The 22,291-nt window shown below is 49.1% G+C and overlaps 1 protein-coding gene across 3 annotated transcripts; it reads right to left on the bottom strand.

Moving 5' to 3' along the window:
• Nucleotides 1-144: 144 nt before the first annotated feature.
• Nucleotides 145-13,441, bottom strand: ROBO4 (roundabout guidance receptor 4). Of its 3 annotated transcripts, none has more exons than XM_064482182.1 (18): nucleotides 13,304-13,441; nucleotides 12,640-12,969; nucleotides 12,268-12,425; nucleotides 11,952-12,072; nucleotides 11,536-11,663; nucleotides 11,209-11,437; nucleotides 10,834-10,946; nucleotides 9,971-10,139; nucleotides 9,641-9,826; nucleotides 9,470-9,512; nucleotides 7,407-7,543; nucleotides 7,038-7,283; nucleotides 3,402-3,509; nucleotides 3,059-3,197; nucleotides 2,652-2,774; nucleotides 2,136-2,494; nucleotides 939-1,145; nucleotides 145-805 (listed from the first exon to the last, which is right to left on the bottom strand). In XM_064482182.1, exons 1-18 carry the CDS (start codon nucleotides 13,356-13,358, stop codon nucleotides 795-797), a joined length of 2,862 nt encoding a protein of 953 aa, XP_064338252.1. In that variant the 5' UTR covers nucleotides 13,359-13,441; the 3' UTR covers nucleotides 145-794. The 3 variants fall into 3 exon arrangements, with proteins under 3 accessions (XP_064338252.1, XP_031299299.2, XP_064338253.1); XM_031443439.2 differs by having other exon boundaries at nucleotides 2,652-2,903; XM_064482183.1 differs by lacking the exon at nucleotides 13,304-13,441 and having other exon boundaries at nucleotides 2,652-2,903; nucleotides 11,536-11,692; nucleotides 12,640-12,747.
• Nucleotides 13,442-22,291: the final 8,850 nt, after the last annotated feature.

Raw genomic sequence — 22,291 nt, forward strand, 5'->3', positions numbered from 1 at the left:
TCTGCTTAAAATCTGATGGATGCAGGTAACTCCCTCCTATAGAACAGAACAGAAACGAGTGACACTCCCTGAGTATCAGTGAATGCTTGATCCCGTTCTAACCCGGGTGCCCTCCCCAAAATCCACGGAGTAATCTCACAGAACTCAAGTCATCATGGCTTTATGGTCTCAAATTCCTTAAGCTTGTAGTGACAACAGTATGAAGAGAGTGCATTTGTCCCACATTTTCGCACTCATTTCCCTTCAGCTTCCTCCCCTGTCTTGAACCCTTCGCCTTGGTACTGAGGTAGGGCTTCCCTGCCTCTGGGGCGCCCCCCCTGCACCTCCCTTCACGGTGTGGCTGGGGAGAGAGTTGAGCCTGCCACTGTAGGAACGTCCAGAGGGCAGGGCCTGAGAAGCTCCATCCTCCACAGCCCTCGCACATGAGCTTCCTCCAGGAAGAACTCTGGCTCCCCCACTTCCCGGGATCCAGGTGGGTGGGGAGATCAGGAGACAGAGCTGCTTCTTAGGTCAAAAGGGCCTGGTTGTGGGAGAGGCTGGAGCAGAGGGAAGAGCAAGCAGCAGGGGGAGTCAGGTGGAGATCACTTTTTGCTCCTGGGTGCTCCAGGTCTCCTTTGTTCATATTCTGTTTTGCTTTCATGTGTTTTCACAATCCCGGAGGGACAAGGTGGTCCGGCAAGGTGGACCCCAACTGCCGAGAAGCACAGGCTGAGACCCGCACTCCACAGCCCAGGCTGGCGGCTGACGGGAGAGGTGGCTCTGAGCTTCTCTCCCTGGCAGTCTCGGGACACGGTTCAGGAGGAGTCTGCAGGAGAATATGAAGCAGAATGCAGTTAGCCCCCAGCTCCTTGGCTCTCCTGCCAGACCCCAGTCTCCCTCTTGGCTCCCCCGAGAACCCCTCCAGTCAAGATCATGATATTAGCCAGGCAGACACTCACCGCCGGCCTTGGGTGCAGGACAGCTGAGCTGACTTCTCTGGGAAGAGATTCGTGAGTCGGGGGGCCGGGAAAGCAGGCCCCTGGCCAGCCACTGGGTGTGGGTTTTCTCCATGTCCTCCAACCAGTCTGACCTCCACTCCCACGGGGGCAGGGAGAGGATGGGGGTCAGGAAGAGGTCATCCCGAGGGGAGGGAGGTGATGATGCATCTGTCAGGGAGGGTAGAGATAGCTGTGGAGGGTTGGCCTCCAGTCCTGGGGATGAGTTTAGGGCCTGTTTAAGGTGTACAACCAATAGTAGACATAACCCAGTCCCACTCGGTCCATCAGTCCCAGTGGCCACATTGCTAGGGGCCTCCGCCCCAGGGAAGGGAAGATGTTCGTTGGTTTCTGCAGAGAGAACAGCTTGAGCTCTTCCCTCCCAGCCCAGCCCTGGCCCTCTGTCCTAGGTAAGCCTTGCTCTTTCATTTGCCACCAGCCTGATGGCTTTTCTTGGGGGCAAAATGTGGAGTTAGGGTTTGTAAGATGGGTCTAGGCATCTGATAGAGTGTATGAGGAAGGGAACACCACAGAGGCACAGGAGGCCCTGACTGCCTTCTTGTGACTTGGGGATAATGGTCCTAGCCTGCTAGACACGTGAGGCAGGGAGCCCAGTTTCTCCTCACCTGCCACAGGCAGGACAGGAGGAAGGCCGTGAAAGCACAGGGGAGGTGAAAGAGAAAACAGAACTTCTCATTGTGAGGACAGATCAGAATCACCGGGCTGGAGTGAGTAGGAGAGGCTGGGGAGCAACCTTTCCTGGAGACCTGTGCCCAGTAAAAGGCGAGTCCTGGAGGTAGCGGAGTGGGCAGTACAGTTGGCTGCCTCTGGGCTTTAGATTTGAACAGTTTGTTCTCATGGGTGACCTTGGACAATTTAAAAAAAACCATTGGACTTAAAATTTCCTCATTTGGAAAGGAACGCTAAAGACTATTCCTCATAGAGTTGCTGTTAATACTGAAGGCATGCAAAGCACTTAACATGGTGCCTGGACATCATAATCCTTAATAATAATAACCCATAATAAAAACTGGCTGTTTTAAGGGCGATGACAACAAAGATGATGGTTAGGAAGCTTTGCCTCTTGGTTGAGGAGAAACTGTGCCCACTCCATGGTGGGGAGGTGGGGGAGGTGAGGAGTAAGACAGTGCCCTCACGTACCCGTGAACACGCAGTCTGCCTCCCTGGGCTCCAGACCAAAGCCAAAGCTGTCCACAGCCACGGCCAGGGCCCGGGCGAAGTGGGCATCAGCGAGGAAGGAGCCATCGGAGGAGCTGACGAGGCTGGCTCTGGCGCTGGGGGCGTTGTCCTCGGACGCTGAGCCCCAGCCGTTGGCCAAGGAGCCCTCACTGGGGGTGGGGGTGGGGCAGGGCCGAGGTGGGCTCAGCAACCCCCTCACCTCGGACCCCATCCCTCCTCCAGCCCTGCCCATGTCCGCTAGCTCCGAGGCTGTTGGGACACTGATGTAGCCGTAGGTGATGGGGGGTGAAGGAGCCCTTGGCATAGGAGAGACACTGTTCCTAGGAAAAGGCAGAATGGGAGACAGGACATGGTTGGGGTGGCGCAGGGGTGGAGTTGCAGAAACAGGTCAGTTGAGGAAGGTGGGAGGGGCAAAGGTAAGCATATACCTGGCTCGTGCTAATCCATAGTCCTTTGATTTCCACTCAAGCTACTCACCTGGGGGTCTCCTCACCCTCACTGAGCTCCAGGCACAGGGCCACCTCCTCAGGGGTCAGCACACTGTCCTGATCCTCCCCCAGGGACGACAGTGACGAGCTGGACAGGCAACTGGATGCTGGGCTGGGACCAGAGAGGGAAGAGGCCTGGGGGCTGGAGGGGCTGGGGGGACCGGAGGGCATAAGGACGGGGACGGGGGCGGGGGCTGCTGGCAGTGCGGGGCAGGGAAGGGCTTGGGGCTCCACCGAGTGCCTGATGCGGGCAAGACAGCGATGGCAAGATGGTTAGAGCAGTTCTTCTCGTGCCTGCCCCGCTCCCCTGGACGCACCCACGCTCAGCAAACCCCCACCCCCACAAGCCTGCATCCCCAATGCCCAGCCCTACTTCCTGACCCCATGCCCACTTACTGGATCTGTTGACTCTGAGTGGAGGGTCCATGAGGAAAGAGGGGAGTTGAGGGGAGAGGGCGAGTCACCAGCTCATTCGAGGAGCTGAGGAGCTGTGGTCCCAGGGCCCGCCAGGCAACCAGAGCCCGGGGCACCACTCCTGGGGTGGAAGAGTCTGGGCGTGAGATGGCAGAACCCCATCAGCCGCAGGCCCCGCTGTGCCGGTCTGCACAGGCCCACAGCTTCCTGTCCCCACACTTCCCCCACCGAGCATCCCCAGGGACAGAAGCCAGATGTAGGGGCTGGTGAGCCCCACACCCTACCTTACACACCCCCCACTTGCTTATCAGGATACCCCTCTCACCTGGGCTTTGCGGAAGGTTCTTAGAGCCTCTGTTTCTCCCCTCACAGGCCCAGAGCTCTGTAGGGTGGCTGGCTCGGAGCAGCGGGGAGCTGTTGGCCTGGTGCAACTCTGCAAGGGGGAGAGTCAGTAGCTGGGGGACAAGCCTGGGTGGGACTTTCAGACCCCAGCCCCAGGCTCTATCTTCAGCTTTGTCATCCAATTAAGCTTTAGGGTTCCCAAACCCAGAATAAAAAAGGAAGAACCTCTCTCCATCCCCCCCAACCCCAACCTCCATCCAGGTAGCTGTGATATAAGGAAGGGGCACTAGGCTTGTAGTTAAAACACCTGCACTCATAGCCCAGCTCAGCCACACATTAGCTGTGTGACCTCAGGTAAACCCATTAACCTTTCTGAGCCCATTTCATTTGTAAACAACCACTTCAAAGGATGGTTTTTTCAGTTAATTAAAAACAGATTGGAAAGTTCCTGGCACCTAATAGATTCTCTAAAAAACCAACTTTTATTTTTCTCTTTACTGTATACATTGCAATTTCCTGATCTCTGTACCCTCACTTGCTACCTACTCTCATGAATTTTGGCTCTATGAAGGCAAATACTCCTTTTCTTGGAGAGAGAATCTGTTAATTTCCATTTCTCCCATGGCAAATTTCTCCCATTGCAAATGGTTCCACAGAGTCCTGCCCCGGTAAACCTGTTTCTCTCACTTGGGGAGGCGGGTTGGACTGTCAAGTTAAGCTGAAGGGTAAGACAAAACCAGGGAGCCCCAAACCATGCCAGGTGTGACCGAGTGTCAGCTGATGAGAAGAGGAACTTTAGAAGAGAACATATATTGGTCTCACTCACGGACGCAATGTCTTGCCCATGGATATTCAATACGTGCTAAGTGAGTGAGTGAACGGATGGATGATATCAGAGATGCAGGTGTAAACACGAGATGAGAAGAATCATATGCAAGATGACAGCTATCATCTGTCCTGCATTGGCCCTTTGGAGACAGAGCTCTGAGTGAACTGTGACGATACAGAAGACCCGGCTGTGGGCAACAACTTGGTTAGGCCCAAACCAAAACAGATCTAAGTTTAGACCAGAGGGAACAGAGTAATAAAGGGAAAAGATTTTCTCAAGACCAGGAACAGAAGAACATCAAGCAAAGGATAAAAGAAACAGCCTTCAGATTAGTGTCACAGGATCAGAAGCCCAGACAAGAAGGGGGACCAGAGATCAGGCAGGACCCCTGAGGCAGAGCTGTCTGCTCAGTCTGATCTCAAAGATCTGGGGGCCACATGTGCAGGTTCAGAGCAGGGACAAGGCATTCATCAAGAATCCATCTGGGCCCTAGGAATCCATGTACAGTAGCCAGGCCTTCTGAGCCCCAGGGATGAAAACTCACACAATGTCTAGACTTCCTCCATCCAAATTTCCTTTTGTAACTTTGGCTGGTTTGGTTTTTACTCATTTCCTTTAATTGTTGTGTGACCGAGGGAGTCCTGGAGGCCGGCTTCAGGTGCTCCAGCCCTGCTTTGTCTTGTGCCTTGTTTCTTGACTAAGCTTAGAACTGGGGGCACAGGTTGATTATACTGGTTTGTGTGGAAAGGGAAGGGAAAAAGCAGGTCCTGGAAAAGGCTGTATTTATCCCAGTTCATTTCATTTCCTCTAAAGGATTCTGGTAACAAAAAAGCCTCCTTCCACCTTGCTTCGACTTACTTGGATTTAGTTTCAGTGTTATTTGAATTAAACTATACGGTAAAAATGTTATCAAGGAGGGGTCAAATCTCATTGGGCACACCTGAACTGCAATAAATATTTGTTTGAATTAATTATTTAATGAGGACAGTCAATGTATGTATTGGCAAAGTGCACTAAGAACCTGGTATAATAGATGAGCCATGGGAGAGTACCGTTCTGAGTCTGTTAGTCGTGGAGAGAAAAACCCCAACTAAGGTCAGATAATAAGAAAACAGAGGAAGCGGGGCAGGGCAGGTAGGGGACACTGAGAGAGCCTGCCAGTTTTAGAAGACAAAGAGTCATCAGTCTCTTGGATTAGGTGACAGCAGGAAGGCTGGCTCCACGCCTCTGGATGAGATCTCACTGCTGCTGCCAAGAGTCAGAGGTGGACCGAGTGTCCACCAGCCCAAGGGAATCACTGTGCTCAGCTCGTCCTGGGGCAGTGGTGGAGTGGGGCTGGGGTCAGCAGACAAGGGGCACAGTGAGGACCTAAACCTCTGAGTAAGCTTAGGAAGCTCCATCTCAGAATTGGAACCTTTCTTAAGAATTGACTGTAGAAAATTGCTCGTCTTTTCCCAGTGGTATTACTGTTCTCAGGGGGGCTATACATTATATTCAAGTCAGTGTACTTCTCCGTGGAAAAGCTAGGGATTGTTTTTTTTTAAAGTCATAGTTTATTTATTTATTTTTTAGTTGGGGGCAGTAATTAGGTTTATTTTTTTTTTTTTAATGGAGATACTAGGGGTTGAACCCAGGACCTCCTGCATGCAAAACACACTCTCTACCACTGAGCTATACCTTCCTCCTGGAAAACTAGTTTTTAAAATTAAAATTATACAATCTCTTTTTAGCTGGTATTTCATTACCACAGAGGATTTCCAATGCAATAGCTCTGATGGGAAGCTGGAAAAGATGCCAGCTTTAGGGTCATATAATTCTGGATATCGGACAAGATCTTAATTACTCTGAATACATCCTTTATCTTAGTAAAAGTTGGATTATATCCACTTAAAAAATTGACTGTTGAACATTTGTAAACCTCACTAATCAGTACAGAAGGCTCACGAAGACAGCAGAGAGAGTGCAGGCCAACGTTCAGAAACAGGAGAAAAGAGCGAGAGAATAGATTTCCCAAGGGTGCTCCCAGATGGATTCAGAGTAGCCTTTGGAAGCAGACCATCCTGGCTTCAAATATGCAGTCTGCAGCTTATGGACCTGGGGTTTTGAACAAGTTAGCCAATTCTGATCTTCTTTCCCTGTCTGTAAAATTAGAGAGAGAACGCCTAGCCAGTACGTTGTAAGGATTAAATAAAATAATAAATATAAGTAAAGAACCTAACAAATAGTAGTTGCTAAAGAAATAGAGGCTAGAATTACTTCTTTCTGGAAAGTCAAAGCAAGGAGCCAGAAGTCAGGAGAGAAATCTGAGCAGAAAGGAAATACTCATTCTTCTCTGGGAAGCAGCTTGGGGGTCTGTCCCTGGGCAGACCTGTACATGGTGCAGGTACATTGTACATACGTACACAGGACACAGTGCAGAGCTAATGAGAGCCTGAGGCTTCATGCGAGCACTGGTCACATTCGTCCAGGTTCAAGAATTAGACTTTGAGCTCATAGAGACTAAGGACTTGTCTGGTGTCTCTGTGTCCCCCTGTCCGGCATGCAGTGGTGCTTACTAAATGTTTGCTGAGTTGAGCTAGTGCAGAAACAGGGCCCACTACTGGTGTGGTGAAACCCAGGCAAGAGCACAGTGTGAGGAGAAGCCGAGGCGAGTGCACTCCGTGCAGGGTGCTTGGCCACAAGCGACCGTCAGGGCAGCAGAGCGGAAGCAGTGGGCGGGATGCAGCCCACACAGGCCCACACGTGCCCCCTACCACCCGCTTCAGGCTGTGTCTATCCTCCCATCCTTACCTTGCTTCTTTTTGGCCTTCCAAGCCTCTGTGGGGGCCAGAGACAAGCGCGGAGAAGAGAGGCCTCTGCGGCCGCGGAGGCTGTCTGAACTGGGCCAGGGGCTGGAGAGCCGGGCCAGCTGGGGTGCCAGCCGCCTGACAGCTGGGGCCTGGGGGCTGGAAGGCAGCTCGGCGATGAGGGAGCCATAAAAAGTGCTGGTGTCGGGAAGCAGGGGCACGCCAGGGCTTCGGGGATCCCAGGAGATCACTGCAATAAAAACCGACAGGAGGAATTATGGTGAACGCCCCCTCCCCAATGTCCTCCTTCCCCAGCCCTGGGATCCTGGCTCCACTGCTGGGTCCGGCTCCCCTAACCCCTAGGCATCCTCACGGGAGCGGTGACCGTCTAGAGGGTCCCGGGGGTCCACTCCCAGCCGGCTGCTGAGGCTGCTGCTGCTGCTGAGGTCCCGGGAGCCAGATGTGGAGCGCCAGGTGTCTGCCAGCCATGGGGAGTCGCTGTGATCCGTCCTGGGCAGTGCAGGGCAGGGGGTGCAGAGAGGTTGAGTGAAGTGACAGCCAAGACTCCAGCTTAGGCGGGTAGCAGAAGGGGTGGAGTAGACGATGGTCCTGGCTTTATTCTTACTACTTTTTAGCCCTTCACAGACTCCTTAAGATCTCTGATCTGGTGTCCCAAACTCAGCACACTTGTCTTAGCCTGGGGTTTGGGGAAGTTCAAGTTTGCCCAGAGCTAGGAGATATTCAAGAGAGACTCTTTGCACTGAGACAAAAAGAACACAGATCTGGAGCCAGATCTGCTGCAGCCTAGCTGTGCAACCCCGGGCAACTCTGTCTGCTAGCCTCTCTAAGCCCCAGTTTCCCTATCTGTAAAATGGCAACAGTAAGGCCTTCCACACAGGCTGCTGCTGTGAGCTGAGATGAGGAAAGGTGAGATCACTCAGCTGGCAGAGATGAGTTTGCTACATGGATGTGGGCCTCTCTACCTCTAGTCTGGCTCCCTTTGAACAGGGTACCATGCCAGCTGCTTGAGTGATCTTTCAAGAACAGGGATCAGACCAAAGCACTTTCCTGCCTAAAATTTTCAGTGGCTCCCCATTTACCAAGATAGAGCCCAGCTGCCTAGCATGGCTAACAGGGCCCTCGTTGGTCTGGCTTCCAGGTCCTCAACCTTACCTTGGCTCTGACTCAGCCCACACCCTATGCCCCAGGCAGACCAAAATGCTAGTCTTTCCCCATGAACACAGCAGGCTGTTTCTTGCTGTTCCCTTTGCCCTTTGCCTTCTTCCTGTCAGGAAGACTGTGAAACTTTCTTCCTCCCATAGTTCCCAACCCAGCCCCCTCCATGTATCTGTACATGTTTTTGCACTTTCAACACTGGGTTACATTTACGCCAGCACTGAGGTTTCCTGGCAGCCCGAGACTGTTCTAAAGGAATGAATGAACAAAGTGATCAGAATGCAGTCTCTCTCAAGGACAAGGGATGAAGTCCCAGGGCAGCTACAGAAAGTTCAGGGCAGAGCAGACCAAGCCCAGGAGGTAGCTGGGGGAGAAAGACAGTTCAATCAGCACAGAACAACACAGAAACACAGCACCAGCCAGCAGGGAGCCTTGCTCTGGACTGAGAAACTGACAGCAAAATGGTAGCCCAACAGCTGGATGTGTCTGGCACTTAGCAGGTGCTTGATAAACTCCTGGTGAATAATGCAGACCTGGAATGTGACGCCTCCAGGAGGAAATCTAATGAGATAAACAGCAAGAGAAGGTGGGCTGAGATGAAATGGTTATTTAGTGTAAAACTCAGCCAATAGGAGAAAAAAGGATGTTTTCTTTCCTAGTGTCTTGTCTCATAACCACAGACATGCTCTGCAGCCAAACACACTTGGAGCAGATGGACCTGCAGACTGGCTCTGTTATGGAGAACAAGGAGTGAGAATTTATCATGTGGGGCAGAGCACGCCCCCTGCTGGAACTGTGGGTGGGTTATTGTGAAGGAAAGATGCCTCAGTGGGTAGGTGATTTACTGAAACAAAAGGCACTACCAGGTAGATGCTGAGTGTGCTGAGAAAATCAGAAACCAGACTGGTCCTCCAGTGCTAGTTCTTCTCCACCTGGCTGAATGAGCCAGTGGGGGAGCGCAGTGTTAACAACAGTTTGTGACAAGAACACTAGGTTAGGAGTTCAGAAGGCAGCTACTAGCCTTGGGCAGTCACTTAAGTTTTGAGTCTCAGTTTACTCACCTGTCAAGTGGTATAATAGGAACATTAATAAATAAAGATAAATGTATTCTTGCTTGAAATTCAGGGGAGATTCAGGTCCTGGGATGCCAAACTTCCTGGTAGCAGGGGAGACTAGTACTCCAGCCAATTCTCTGTTCCCAGCTCCACTGTCCCTCGGCCCCTCTGCCCCTCCCTCACCTCAAGCCCCTTCATCTCTCACCTGTGTTTTAGGATGGCGTCCTCACTGGTATACCGGTACAGACCTGGGAGAGGGCAGGAGGAAGGCTCAATTCAGAGTCCCCAGCACCTGGCCAGAGGTCTAAACCCCTGGAGTACCCTGGCTGGACCCAGGGAAGGCCTGACCACCTGGGAGTCCGCTTTACCTTCTTACCTGGGCCCAGGTGCATCCCCGATCGACGCCGGCGGTGGATGCACACAGCGGTGCCCAGCAGCAGCAGCCAGAGCACAACGCCCCCACTGGCAATGACCTCTGGCCGCCTCAAGGCCGCCCTCAGCTGCTCCAGGGTCCACGGGCCATGCGCGCTGGGCTCCCGGGCAGCTCGCTCCATGGCCTGCTCTGTATGGGAATTTGAGCTCAGAGACAGAGGGCAGGTGAGACAAGGAGGGTCAGGCAGACAAGGGGGAGGAGCTGGAAGTGTGAGGAGGGAGAGAGGAAGGTAGGAATGGGGGCTGGATGGGGATGAGTGGGCACTGTCCTCACCTAAAAGGAGGCAGACAGGGTGGCTGGGCTGCCCGGCCCCAGCGCCGGTGACTGCAGCCACTTGTACGCAGTAGGAGCCTGGCATTTGGGTGGCGATCTCCAGCTGGGTCTGCTCGCCTGCCACGGTCCAGTTGGCTGGGGCCAATGACGTGTTGCCCAGGCTCCAGACCTGAGGCATAGACAGAGGTGAGCTCGGACCCCAGCACCATCCCAGCAGCTGAGCCCCTCATCTGCAGGTCAGACTCTGGGCATGTGGTCCTGCCGTTCATCTGGGGACACCCCCACATGCACCCACATTTCCTATTCCCGTCTCCCTTACAGAGTGGGAGGCTGACAGAAGAGGAACAAAAGCAACCGCTGAAATAGGACTTAGACCAGAGGTTCTCAAACTCTAATGTGCCTCCGGGTCACTTGAAGAATTTGTTAAAGTCCAGATCACCAGCCAGTCCCATCCCTAACTTTTTGATTCCCAAAACCTGGGAAAGGACCTAAGAATTTGCATTTCTGACAAGTTCTCAGGTTATGCTGATTTGCTGTGCAAACTCAGACACCACTGCCTTAGAAGTCAGAGTCAGACACAGCCTGCTTTGATTCCTGTTCTGTTTCCTAGACCTGTGACCTTAGCGTCATGTCTCATGTCTGTAAATTAGGGATAACGACCCAGGGTAGACTATAGAAGGAATGAGAGTAAGTTCTTGGCAGTGTCTGGCACACAGTAAGGCTCGTGCTCAGCAACAGTAAGTTTCCCTCACTTCTCTGTGCAGGTACTGTCTCTTAGTGCCCAGAGCAAGGGTCACCAGAATGCCAGGGAAGAGGGATGTCCGGCACTTCTGGGAAGGGGTGTGTCGTCTTGAGGGGGGTACCTGGTAGCCGCGGATGATGCCATTGTGGTTTTCAGTAGGTGGTGGGAACCAGCTCACAAGGACACTGCCATTGCCAGGCTTCAGGGTCACCTCCTGGGGAGGGGCACTGGGCACTGAGGGGCGGGAGAGAGGTGGTAAGGGATACTGAGGGAGAGGACTCCAAGGAAAAGAGCTGGAATGGGGCACAGGGTCAGAGGCCACACTGATGAGAGTAAGAGCTTCTTGCAGCTCTGCTTGCTGAACCAGGACAGAAGGGAGTCCAGGGGAGGACCCACCATCCCGTCCCCTCCGCCATAGAGTGGGACAGTTCAGGGATCCCCAGACAAGAGGGGGCTGGGGGTCCATTGTTGGGTTCTGGGGTCATCTTTCCCTGACCTTGTTCAGGCAGCCTTAGGAGCAGCACGTTGCTGTCAGGGCCTTGAGCCCGGCCGGAGGATGGTCTCACTTTGAACTCGTAGTCTTGGCCCCAGTGGAGGCCTCCAAGCTCTGCGCTCTGCCACCCAGCCAGCAAGGCCTCTGCCCATGGAGCTCCCTGGCCTCCAGGGGCAGCCTGGGCCCTGAACAGGGCGGTGTAGGACTGAGCGGGGGCAGCAGGGCCGCTTACCTGGGAAAGAGTCCAGAGGAAGCGGGTGGGCTCAGGGGTCTCACGACCAGCCCCTTCCTGAGCGGTGGCTGGCCCCACCCACAGGTCCTCAGCCTTACCTTCCAGCTGAGCCACACAGCAGGCCCAGGCTTCGTGCCCTTCGCAGGGTCCGAGTTCAGCAGGGTCACATTTTCCAGCTGAATGCGCACAGCCAGAAGCTCCAGGGGCTCCCTGTAGTCCTGCGTCTCTGTGGGGAGCACAGGGCTGGGATGGGGCCTATAGGCCAGAGTGAGGAATTGAGGAGTGGAACATCCCTCAGCCACCCAGGAGCCAAAATTCCCAGGTTGCCCAGCTCTAGAGCTCTCTTATTTCCACTCTAGGATGGGGAAACCGTGCCTAAATGGGGTCCCCACCACTCTGACCCTGATCCCAGGTTAAGCCCCACACACCCTAACCCCAGCCAAAACCAGATCATACCACCCTAATTGAAGCCCCCGATCTTGGCCCTGACTTTAGCTGACCACCCTTCCCTTACCCTGGACAGACACCCTGGCTGCCCGGCTCTCCCGTTGTCCCGCACTGTTGGTGGCCACACACATATAGGTCCCCGTGTCGCTCTTCTCTGCTCTCGCCATCAGCAGGGACCCCCTGGACACCTGTCAGGGCCAGGCGCATTGTGAAGTCTCCCGCTTGGGGAGGGCCTGTGAGTGGGGAGGGAAGCCCTAAGGCCTCACTGCCTCCCCTCCTGAAATTTTGCAGGGCCTGCGGGGCTGGAGGGTGGGTCAGTCCCTCAGGATGTGCATAGCTGTGGCCAGGACAGGATGAAGTACGAGGAAGGGAGCTACACTCACCGAGTGCCGCCCTGGCTGCAGGGCCAGGGGTTTCCCATCCTTCCACCATGAGACTGTGGGCTCTGGGTGGCCCCAGGGTGGCCCACACTCCAGAACCATCTGTTCGCCCACTGTGGCTACTATGTCCCGAGGCTGGATCTGGAAATCTTCCCGAAGGACTGTGGGGAGAATGGAGGGTCGGCAGGGAGCGGTACCCAGTGCTCCCTCCCAGGTCCTGCCTCAGCGCCTCCAACCAGGTTTACCCCACCCACTCTGTGTTACCTGCCTTTTCACTGCCATGTGATCAGTCTTCAGAGCCCCACCTCCCAGGTCATCCATTTAGGGCCATCCCAACCCGGCTGTCCCTCCCAAGTCTCCCAGCCCAGGCCTCACCAGCCACAGAGAGCCGAGCACCCCGGCTGACTGCTGTGCCCAGCCGGTTGCTGGCCTCGCACGTGTAGACACCCAGGTCTGTGGATAGGGCCTGGTCATCGTGGGCATGTCCCCGGGGAGGGGGCCGCAGCAGCAGGAGGGTTCCGTCAGGTAGGAGGTGGTGTACGTCTGGGGGCACCATGCTCAGGGGCTGCCCATTCAGCAACCAGCGGATGGTGGGAGGCGGCTGGCCTGAGGCCTGGCAGTTCATCCTGGCTGGGCCAGGGCCCTGGAGCAGCTGGTCTTCGGGGTGGACTAGAATTTGGGGTGGGGAGTCCTGAGCCAGAGCTCCTGGGAGAGAAAAGGAGGTAGAGCTGGTCTGACTACCAGTAGGGCCCCCAAACCCCTGCACTCCTCCTCTGGCTTCCCTTGTCTAAAGATCTGCTCCCAAAGAACACGCTAGCAGGGAAGGGAGAGGAACATGCCAGCAGGCATGGCATCCAGGTGAGGGCCTGCAGAGCTCTCAATCCGTCTGTCTCTCTGTCTTACTCTCAACATCACCATCACCATCATCATCTCTGGTACCCCAACTGCAAAAGGGAAGCAAAAGTGCAAGGGGGCCTCTTCCCTGCCTTGGCCAGGCCTTGGATCAAGGGAGAGTGGGCTGGGGGGGGGCGGTGCTCACCGATGCCGAGCAGAAGCAGGAGAGGCAGGGGCCAACGAGCCCCAAGGAGGCTCATTCCTCCAGCACCCACGGCAGCTCCCAGGCCTCTGTCCTTGTCCGCAGCACTTTGTCCTACTGAGCTCACAGCGGAGGGAAGGCGGGGCGGGGCGGGGTGGTGGTGGTTGTTTGTGACTGAGACTCTGCCCCAGGAGGGAAGCGGCTTTGAGGAAACCGATGCTTCCTGCCTGGCCCTCAGTGCCTAGGAGAACTGGGAGGAGGCCAGAGGAGAGAAACTCTCTGACCTTGACCCTTTAGTCATAATCTCTGTCTCCAACCCCAGCCCTAGGGTTTACCTTGTGATCTAGTCTGGGATTTCTAAGAGGTAATTCTCACACTAACCATAACTCCAACCACAGTTTTGATCCTTTAACTAAGCCTCTATTGAACCCTTGAATCCCAATCCCAATTACTTTGCTTCTAAGTGACCCTCTGCTAGAGTGGAACAGAAACCCGGAGGAGGAATCTCAGGGTCCAGCATTCAGCAGCTCGGGGTAGAAGAAAGCCAGCCAAGGAAGCTAAGTGGGGAGGGCAGGAGTGTCTGGTTACGTCTGGTCCATTTCCCAAGGAGATGTGGGGACAGTAGGACAGAAGATAGGAAGAATTAAAGGCTCTGTGACAATCTGGGAGATGCCCATAGTATGTTCCTAGTCAGATAAGATAAGAGACAGATAAGCTTCTGTGACAGACAAGGTCTGGTTAAGTGACCTGACCCCTGAAAGTCAATTTCCTTATTTGTAAAGTGGCAATAACAACAACAACAACAACAATAATAATAATAGTTCCTGCCTTGAGGGCTGAAGCAAGGGAGGGTATAAAGCATAAAATCACTTAGTACAATGCCTAGTGCATTATAAGTGATCAGTAAAGCTCAGCCAGTATTGTTACTTACTTTCATGCACAACCCATCACTGAAATTATTTGAGCATCCTTGGCCAGCAGGGATATTTTTCAGGCCCTGGAAATGTGTTTGGAGTAGATGACCTTTGAGAGTCTTTCCAGCCCTGAAAACTTATGTCTAGAGCAGACAGGCCTGTAAAGTCAGTGCTCACCTTGCCACTCCCCGCCTCCATACCCGCCCTAGAGAAAGGCAGCTCTCCCCTCTCACAGCCCAGCTCCTGTTTACAGGTTTCTTCCTTCCAAATCTGGAATCTCAGACATTTCCTGGAGTTGTTCCCGGAAGGCCAAGGCCAGGCTCCGGGGGCTCAGGGAAGAATGTCCAGCCTTTGTTCCCCATTGTTCCCGGCCAGCTCCTTTGTAGGGCCCCTAACCCAGCTGACGGCCTCCCTTCCTCCCCCTTCCCAGCCTGGTCTCAGTGCCAGCCACAGCCACAGCCCTCATGGCCTATTGAGAGGAAGACCTCTTTCACTCTCCTCTCTCATCGCAAATGCAGACCAAGACAGATTAAGACAATCAGAGCAAGAGAGCGCCGTGGTCTCTACAAACAGGGCATTTCCAAGGCATAAAGAACAGACAGTGAAAGTAACAGTGGCAGAGCTAAAAGAAGAATTGGGGTCAGACTTTGTTATTTCAGAAGTAGAGAAGTTAAGAGCAACGACAAAGTCCGTGGCATCTTCCTGGGTGTACGTGTGCCAGGCAGGATGGTGGAGTAAAATTTATGGGGTCAAAGATCTGTGGGGCCAGAGTGATAAAGGGGGTATTCATATGGATACTGATGTCAGCCAAGGTGGGGACAAGAAAGGATGTGGTGGGACAATGGATTTACTGCCCATGCAGCCAATTTAGGATTCCTCAGATGCAGAGCTCCCAAGCCTGTCCAGCTCCCTGACTCCCTGTTCCCCAAGAATGGTGCTGTCACCAGTCCTTCCTTAGTCTCTTCTGCTTAGACATTAGACCTGGGGAGATTGACCATGTTCTCTGCTAATGATTTAACTGCAGCTTGATTTTACTCAAATCTCTACAATCCCAAAAGATGTTTCCCTCAGGGAGATGAGGGCAAGCCTCAAAGGAATTCAGATTCATGACAGTCCTGTCCTCAGCGGAGTGAGAATGGGCAAGCGACATAGTGAGGAGAGATGCCAGTGCCGTACTGCAGGAACGGAGCCCCAAGGCTGCGGCAGCTGGAGGAAGGGCCCCAGCCCTGCCGTCAGGTGCCTCACTCCTGGAGATCGTCGTCTGCACAGCCTCTCCCCTTCCCCGGACTCTGGAGACCCACGTGCTAAGGACTGATGGGGACTGGAGGGGCCCATTTCTCTGAGCTGTTCCTGGAGGAGGTTCAGACTTTCTCCTCACTCAGTCCAAGCATCCAGGGCACTCAGGAATCCATGGAGTGATGGCCAAGGGGACTTCCCAACAGCGAGGTGTGTCTGGGTGGCTCTTGGAGACCACCGTGCTCATTTCCAGCAGCCTGGTCCATCAGCATCCTGATTGTCTCATTTCCACACACTAAGGAAGAGCCGACTTTGTGAATCATGGGGATGACGTTAGTCATTAGTCGATGGGAGCTGCCTCCAGCTATTTCAGGAAAGCTCTGCTCTGGGACCTGGTGATGTGCCAGCCAGTGACGTGTTTAGATAGTATCTTCCTTCACCCCCTGGTGTTAGAGTTTTGTGTTTTTGTGAGTAACTCTTTTGTTGTTTGTCAGGGGGAAGAGAGAGGAGAGAAATTAAGTGCCCTTCTTAAGGGCCCTCCAGAGAACATTTTTTCCACTCTGTCTCCTGGCTTCTCTGGAGTCTTATTCTGGGTCCTCTGAAAATGCAGCCAGGGCCTCAAGAGGTCCTGTAGCTTATGCTTTTGACCTCTTGAAACATTGCTCTGAGACTACCCTGGGAAGAAGCTCAGTTTATCCATATGGAGCTGAAATAAGCTTTTCTAGCTGATTCCTAAACCTATGAGCCAACAGTATGTATCACTCACCAGACATGTGAGTGAAGCCATCTTACACATCCAGCAGCAGTTCAAGATGCCAGATGATATAGTCACTTAAATGACCTCATGCAGCAGCAACACATGAATTACCTAGCTGGGTAGAGTCCAAATTGCTGAGACAAAGAATTGTGATAGAATAAACTGGATATTCTTTTAAGTCATTCAATTTTGGGGTGGCTCTTTACAGAGTAATAAAGAAATGAGACATCTTGATATTATGTCTAATAGTTTATAGGTTCTTTTTGAGTTGTCTATGTAGAAAATATAATCTAAATATAAATGAATTTCTGTTTTTTAAATTTCCCATCTTCATAGCTTTTTGTTTCTTCTTCTGCTTTATTGGTATGATGGTGAATACAAGAAGTGATTGTGGGTATTTTTGTTTACTTCTTCATTTTAAAAGGAATATGTCTAGAAGATGGCAGAGTAGTAGGACCATGAGCTCACCTCTCCACGTGACCACAGCAAAACTACAACTGACTGCTAAACATCAAAAAACCAAACAAACAAACAAAAAACTGGAACCTAGCAAAAAAGATCTTTTTCAACTGGAAACATAAAAAGGGAACAGGACGGTAGGAGGGGGTCTGCTCATGATAAAATCGGGCCCCATACCCACAAGGTGGGTGACCCACAAGCTGAAGAATAATTAAGTTGCAGAGGCCTTCCCACAGCAGTGAGAGTTCTGGGCACCACGTCAGGCTCCCCAGCCCAGGTTCCAGCACTGGGAGGAGGAGACCCCAGGACACCTGGGCTTGAAGGCCAGTAGGGCTTAGCTCCAGGAGCCCCACAGGACTGGGGGAAACAGAGACTTCATTCGCTTGGGAAGTGTACACAGAATCTCGTATACTCCGGGTCCAAGAGCAGAGGCAGTGATTTCATAGGAACCTGGGCCGGACCTGCCTGCTGGTTTTGGAGGAACTCCTGGGGAGGTAGGAAACTGCTGCAGCTCACCCAGGGGACATAAAAGCTGGTGGCAGACATTCCAGGAGTGTTCATCTACATGAGCTTTCCTGGAGGCTGACATCTTGATTGGATCATTAGTACCAAGACCTAGCCCCACCCAACAGCCTGTAGGCTTAAGGGCTGGGAAACCTCAGGCCAAACAACATACTGGTCGGAAACTTAGCCCACCCATCAGCAGAATTCCTGAGCCACAAACGCCTCTAGACCCTACCCCCTAGAGGTCCAGGACCAAGCTTCACCCAGCAGTGGGCAGGACTCCTCCTGCCAGGAAACCCACATGAACCTCTAGTCCAGCCTCAGCCACCAGGGGCAGATACCAGAAACAAGAAGACGACAATTCCAAAGCCTGTGGAAGGAATCCACAAACACAGGCCAGACTCTACACTGGGACCGGCTGGACCCTGGCCCTCAGGTGACAAGAAATTAGTGTACTGCTAGGACACATAGCACGTCTCCCACAGAGGGCCATCTCTCCAAGGTCAAGAAATGTAACTAACCTACCTAAAATACAAATAGAAAGGGAGACAACGTGAGGCGGCAGAGGAATATCTTCCAGGCCAAGGAGCAAGATAGCAATTTATCTGAGAAAACGTTTAGAGTAATGATGATAAAGACGTTCAGAGAACTCAGAAGGAATATAGATTCAAGTATAGAGTGAAGTTTTTAACAAAGAGTTGGAAAATATAAAGAATACTCAGAGTTGAAGAATAAAATCAGTGAAATGAATAATACATGAATATTACATAATGAATATTACATTATTCATTAATAATAATAATAATACATTATTCATTAATACTAGAAGGAACTGAGAATAGGCTAAATGAGGCAGAAGAACGGATCAGTGAGCTAGAAGACAGATTAGTGGAAATCACTACTGCAGAACAGAAAAAAAAATGAAATGAAATGAGGATAGTTTAAGAGAACTCTGGGACAATATGAAGCATACTAACATTCACATTATAGGGGTCCCAGAAAGAGAAAAGAGAGAGAAAGGACCTGAGAAAATTTTTGAAGAGATAATTACCAAAAACTTCCCCAACTGGGGAAAGGAAATAGTCACCAAGTCCAGGAAGCCCACAGAGTTCTACATAGGATCAACTCAAAGAGGAACACACCAAGGCACATAGTAATCAAATTGAAAAAAATTAAAGATAAGGGGAAGATATTAAAATCAGCAAGAGAAAAGTGACAAATGCACAAGGGAATGCCCATAAGGTTATCAGCTGATTTTTCAGCAGAAACTCTACAGGCCAGAAGGGAGTGGCACCATATACATAAAGTGATGAAAGGGAAACACTTAGAATTAACAAGCTACCCAGCAAGGCTCTCATTCAGATTTGATGGAGAACTCAGTAGCTTCACAGATAAACAAAAGCTAAAAGAATTTCAGCACCACCAAATCCAGCTTCACAACAAATGTTAAAGGAATGTCTCTAGTCATCAAATCACAAGAAAAGAGAACAAAAAGAAGAAAGGGGGAAAAAAGGCCTACAAAAGATTGCTTTGGCAGTTCGGGGTCTTTTATTGTTCCATATGAATTTTGGAATTGATTTTTCTAGTTCTGTGAAAAATGTCATGAGTATTTTGACAGGGGTTGCATTGGATATATCTCATTGTGAGTTTCATCTGCATTTCCCTGATATTGGTGATGGTGAGCAACTTTTCATGTTCCTGTTGATCATCTGCATTTCCTCTTTTGGAAAAATGTCTGTTCAGTTCTTCTTCCCATGTTTTAAGTGGGTTGTTTGTTTGTTTGCTTGCTTTTTAATTGAAGTACAGCTGATTTAAAATGTTGTATTAGTTTCTGGTATATAGCACAGATGGACTTGGAGGGCATTCTGCTAAGTGAAGTCAGACCAGACAAAGACAAATACTGTAAGATATCACTTACATGTGGAATCTAAAAAAATACAACAAACTAGTGAATATAACAGAAAAGAAACAGACTCAGATGTAGAGAAGGAACTAGTGGTTACCAATGGGGAGAGGGAAGGAGGAGGGGCAAGATGGAAGTGGAGGGTTAAAAGGTACAAACTATAAGGTATAAAATAAACTACAAGGATGTATTGTACAACATGGGGAGTATGGCCAATATTTAATAATAACTATAAATGAATTATAACCTTTAAAAATTATGAATAACTATATTGTATACCTATAACATATAATATTGTACATCAACTATACTTCAATAAAAATAAAAATGTAAAATAAATACATAAAGTTAAAAAAAACCCCAAACCCCTCCCCCAAACCCCAAAACAAACAAACAAAAAAGGAATATGTCTCATGTTTCACAATTAAGAATGAGGTTTGCTGTTGGTTTTTGTAGATATTATTTATCAGTTTTAAAAGTATCCTTTTATTTCTAGTTTGTTAAAGTTTTTATCATAATTATTAAATTCCACAAATGTTTTTTCAGCATCTGTTGAGATACTTTGTCTCCTTTAACCTGTTAATATGGTGAATACCATTTATAAAGTTTCTAATTTTGAATTATTTTTGCATTCCTGGCATAAGTACAATTTGGTCATGATATATATCCCTTTTACATATTCCTGGATTCATTTGCTTATATTTTGTTTAGGGCATTTTGCATCTATATTCATGAGATTGACTCATAATTTTTTCCCTCATACTTTTCTTGTCTCATTTTGTAATCAGGGTTTCACTGGTCTCATACAGTAAGTTCAAGAGTATTCACTCTGTATCTATTTTCAGAAAGAGTTTATATAACATACAAAGTATCTGTTCCTTGAATATTTGGTAGGACTCATAAGTGCATTTGAGCTGATATTTTCTTTGTAGGAAGATTTTAATTTCTTTTTCTAATTCAATTTTCTTAATGGTTACAAGATTATTCAGGCTTTTAAATTCTTTTTTAATAAGTTTTAGTAAGATACATTTTTCTAAGAATTTTTCTACTTTGCCTAAGTTTTCAAATTAATTTTGTTTATATTGTCACTTTATTTGTTCTGTCTATGCTGGATCAGTAATTATTTTCTCCTTTTTTTTCATAATATCATTTATGCATTTTTTAATCTTTTTCCATGACCAATCTCACTAGCAATTTCCTTTTTAAGTAATCCTTTCAGAGAAATAACTTTTGGCTAGTTGATCCTCTGTATTATATTTTTCTTTCTCTATTTCACTCATTTTTACTGATCTCTCTATTATTTCATAATTTCTATTTCGTTTGACTTTGCTTGATTGCTCCTTTTCTAACGCTTTAAGTTGGATGCTTTCCTCTTTAATTTGCAACCTTTCTGCTTTAAATATAAGCATTTAATGCCGTAAACTTTCCCCTTAGTGACATTTTTGCTGCATCTTGTAAGTTTTGACAGAGCATGTTTTCATGTGCTAACTAGATATCTGTATCCCTTCCTTGGTGAGGTGTCTGTTCAGGTCTGTTGCCCACTTTCTAATTCGGTTGTCTGTTTTTTTTATTGTTGAATTTTAAGAGTCTTTTGTATATGTTGGATAACAGCACTTCATCAGATACATCTTTTGCAAATATTTTCTTGCAGTTTGTGGCTTCTTTTCATTCTGTTGATACTATCTTTCAGAGAGCAAGAGTTTTTCATTTTAATGAATTCCAGCTTATGATTATTTCTTTCATGGATTGTGCCTTTGGTGTTGTATCTTAAAAGCACTGGCATACCTAAGGTCCTCTAGGTGTTCTCCTGTGATCTTCTAGGAGGTTTAAAGTATAATGTAGATTTAAGTTTTAAAATTTCTATCATAATTTCTTCTTTAATACATGATTTATTAAGAAGTATTTTTTAATACACAAATGAAGGGAATTTTATATAACTTTTCACTATTGCCTTCTAATTTAATTTGTAGTCAGAGAATGGAGTCTGTATGATAACAACGCTCCAAAATACATTGAGCTTTACTTTATGCCCTAGTCAATATGCATATGGTCAATTTGGGGAGAATGTTTCATATATTCTTTGGAAAAATAAGTATTCTTTAATTGGCATAGACCTTTATATATTTTCAGAAATGACACTTGTATGTTAAACTATTAAAATCTTGCAATTCTTCACTATCTTTTTAAGTCTGCTTGACCAATTGGTAATTGAGAGAGAGATGCTGAGATCTTCCACTGCAAAAATAGATTAGTAAGTTTCTGTCTGTAACAGTATCAATTTTTACTTCAAATATTTTGAGGTTAATTCATTAGATATGCATAATTCAATTTTAGTTTTGTTTTTTGGTTAAAAAAATCTTTTAATATTATGTAGTTACCCTTGTAGTAGACACTACTGAGGCTCCATTTATAACTCTCCAGAATTTTCCTCTACACTGAAGGCTGTTTTCCATACTATATTGTAATAATTTGCTTACTTATCTGTCTTCCTGCATGAGACTGTCTCTTTGGTACAGAGAGAAAGGGGTTATGGTATAGCTACACTGTTTCCCCAGTGTCTAGCACAGAGCACGGTCCATGGTAGATTAAGACATGTTTGTTGAATAAATGAACACCTGAATGAAAAAACTGTATAAATGAGTGAGTATGTGAGTGATGATTTTGAAACTGACAACTTGGGATTTCCAAAAAGGGTGAAGGATGATGGAGGCAAATGAGAAGAAAAAAGAAAAGGGAAATAAATGGTATTTTTAGGCTGTTTGTTTTGTTCTCCTTGATTAAGTGGAATAAAGTGGTCATTTCATTTCATCAAAAGTTTATTGAGCATCCAGTATGTGCTAGGCACTCTGCTAGATGCCAGTAATACAAAGATGAAGGTCAAAAATCAAAACAAAGCAAAACAAAACCACTTCCTTACTTAACACCCCCCCCAACCCCATCCCCAATTTAAGGCAGATTTGGCTTAAGCCTGGGAAGCCGGCCCCTCAGAGATTCAGCACCAGGGTTTGGAGTACAATATATCCTCATCTCACCTTAATCTTTACCCTTGCCTCCAAAGGCTGAGTCGCAGGTACCCTTCTCCAAGTCCTTCCTGCATCTCCTACCTGCCTGAGCAACTTTCCCCTGCATGCATTATCTCCTTCTGGATGAGGCACCTGGGGAAGTTAGGGGAGCAGTTCTGGCTAAGGAAGGGGAGCTGCAAAGGCACACCTGCTCAG

The sequence above is a fragment of the Camelus dromedarius genome, chromosome 34, assembly GCF_036321535.1.
Source record: "Camelus dromedarius isolate mCamDro1 chromosome 34, mCamDro1.pat, whole genome shotgun sequence".
NCBI lineage: Eukaryota > Metazoa > Chordata > Mammalia > Artiodactyla > Camelidae > Camelus > Camelus dromedarius.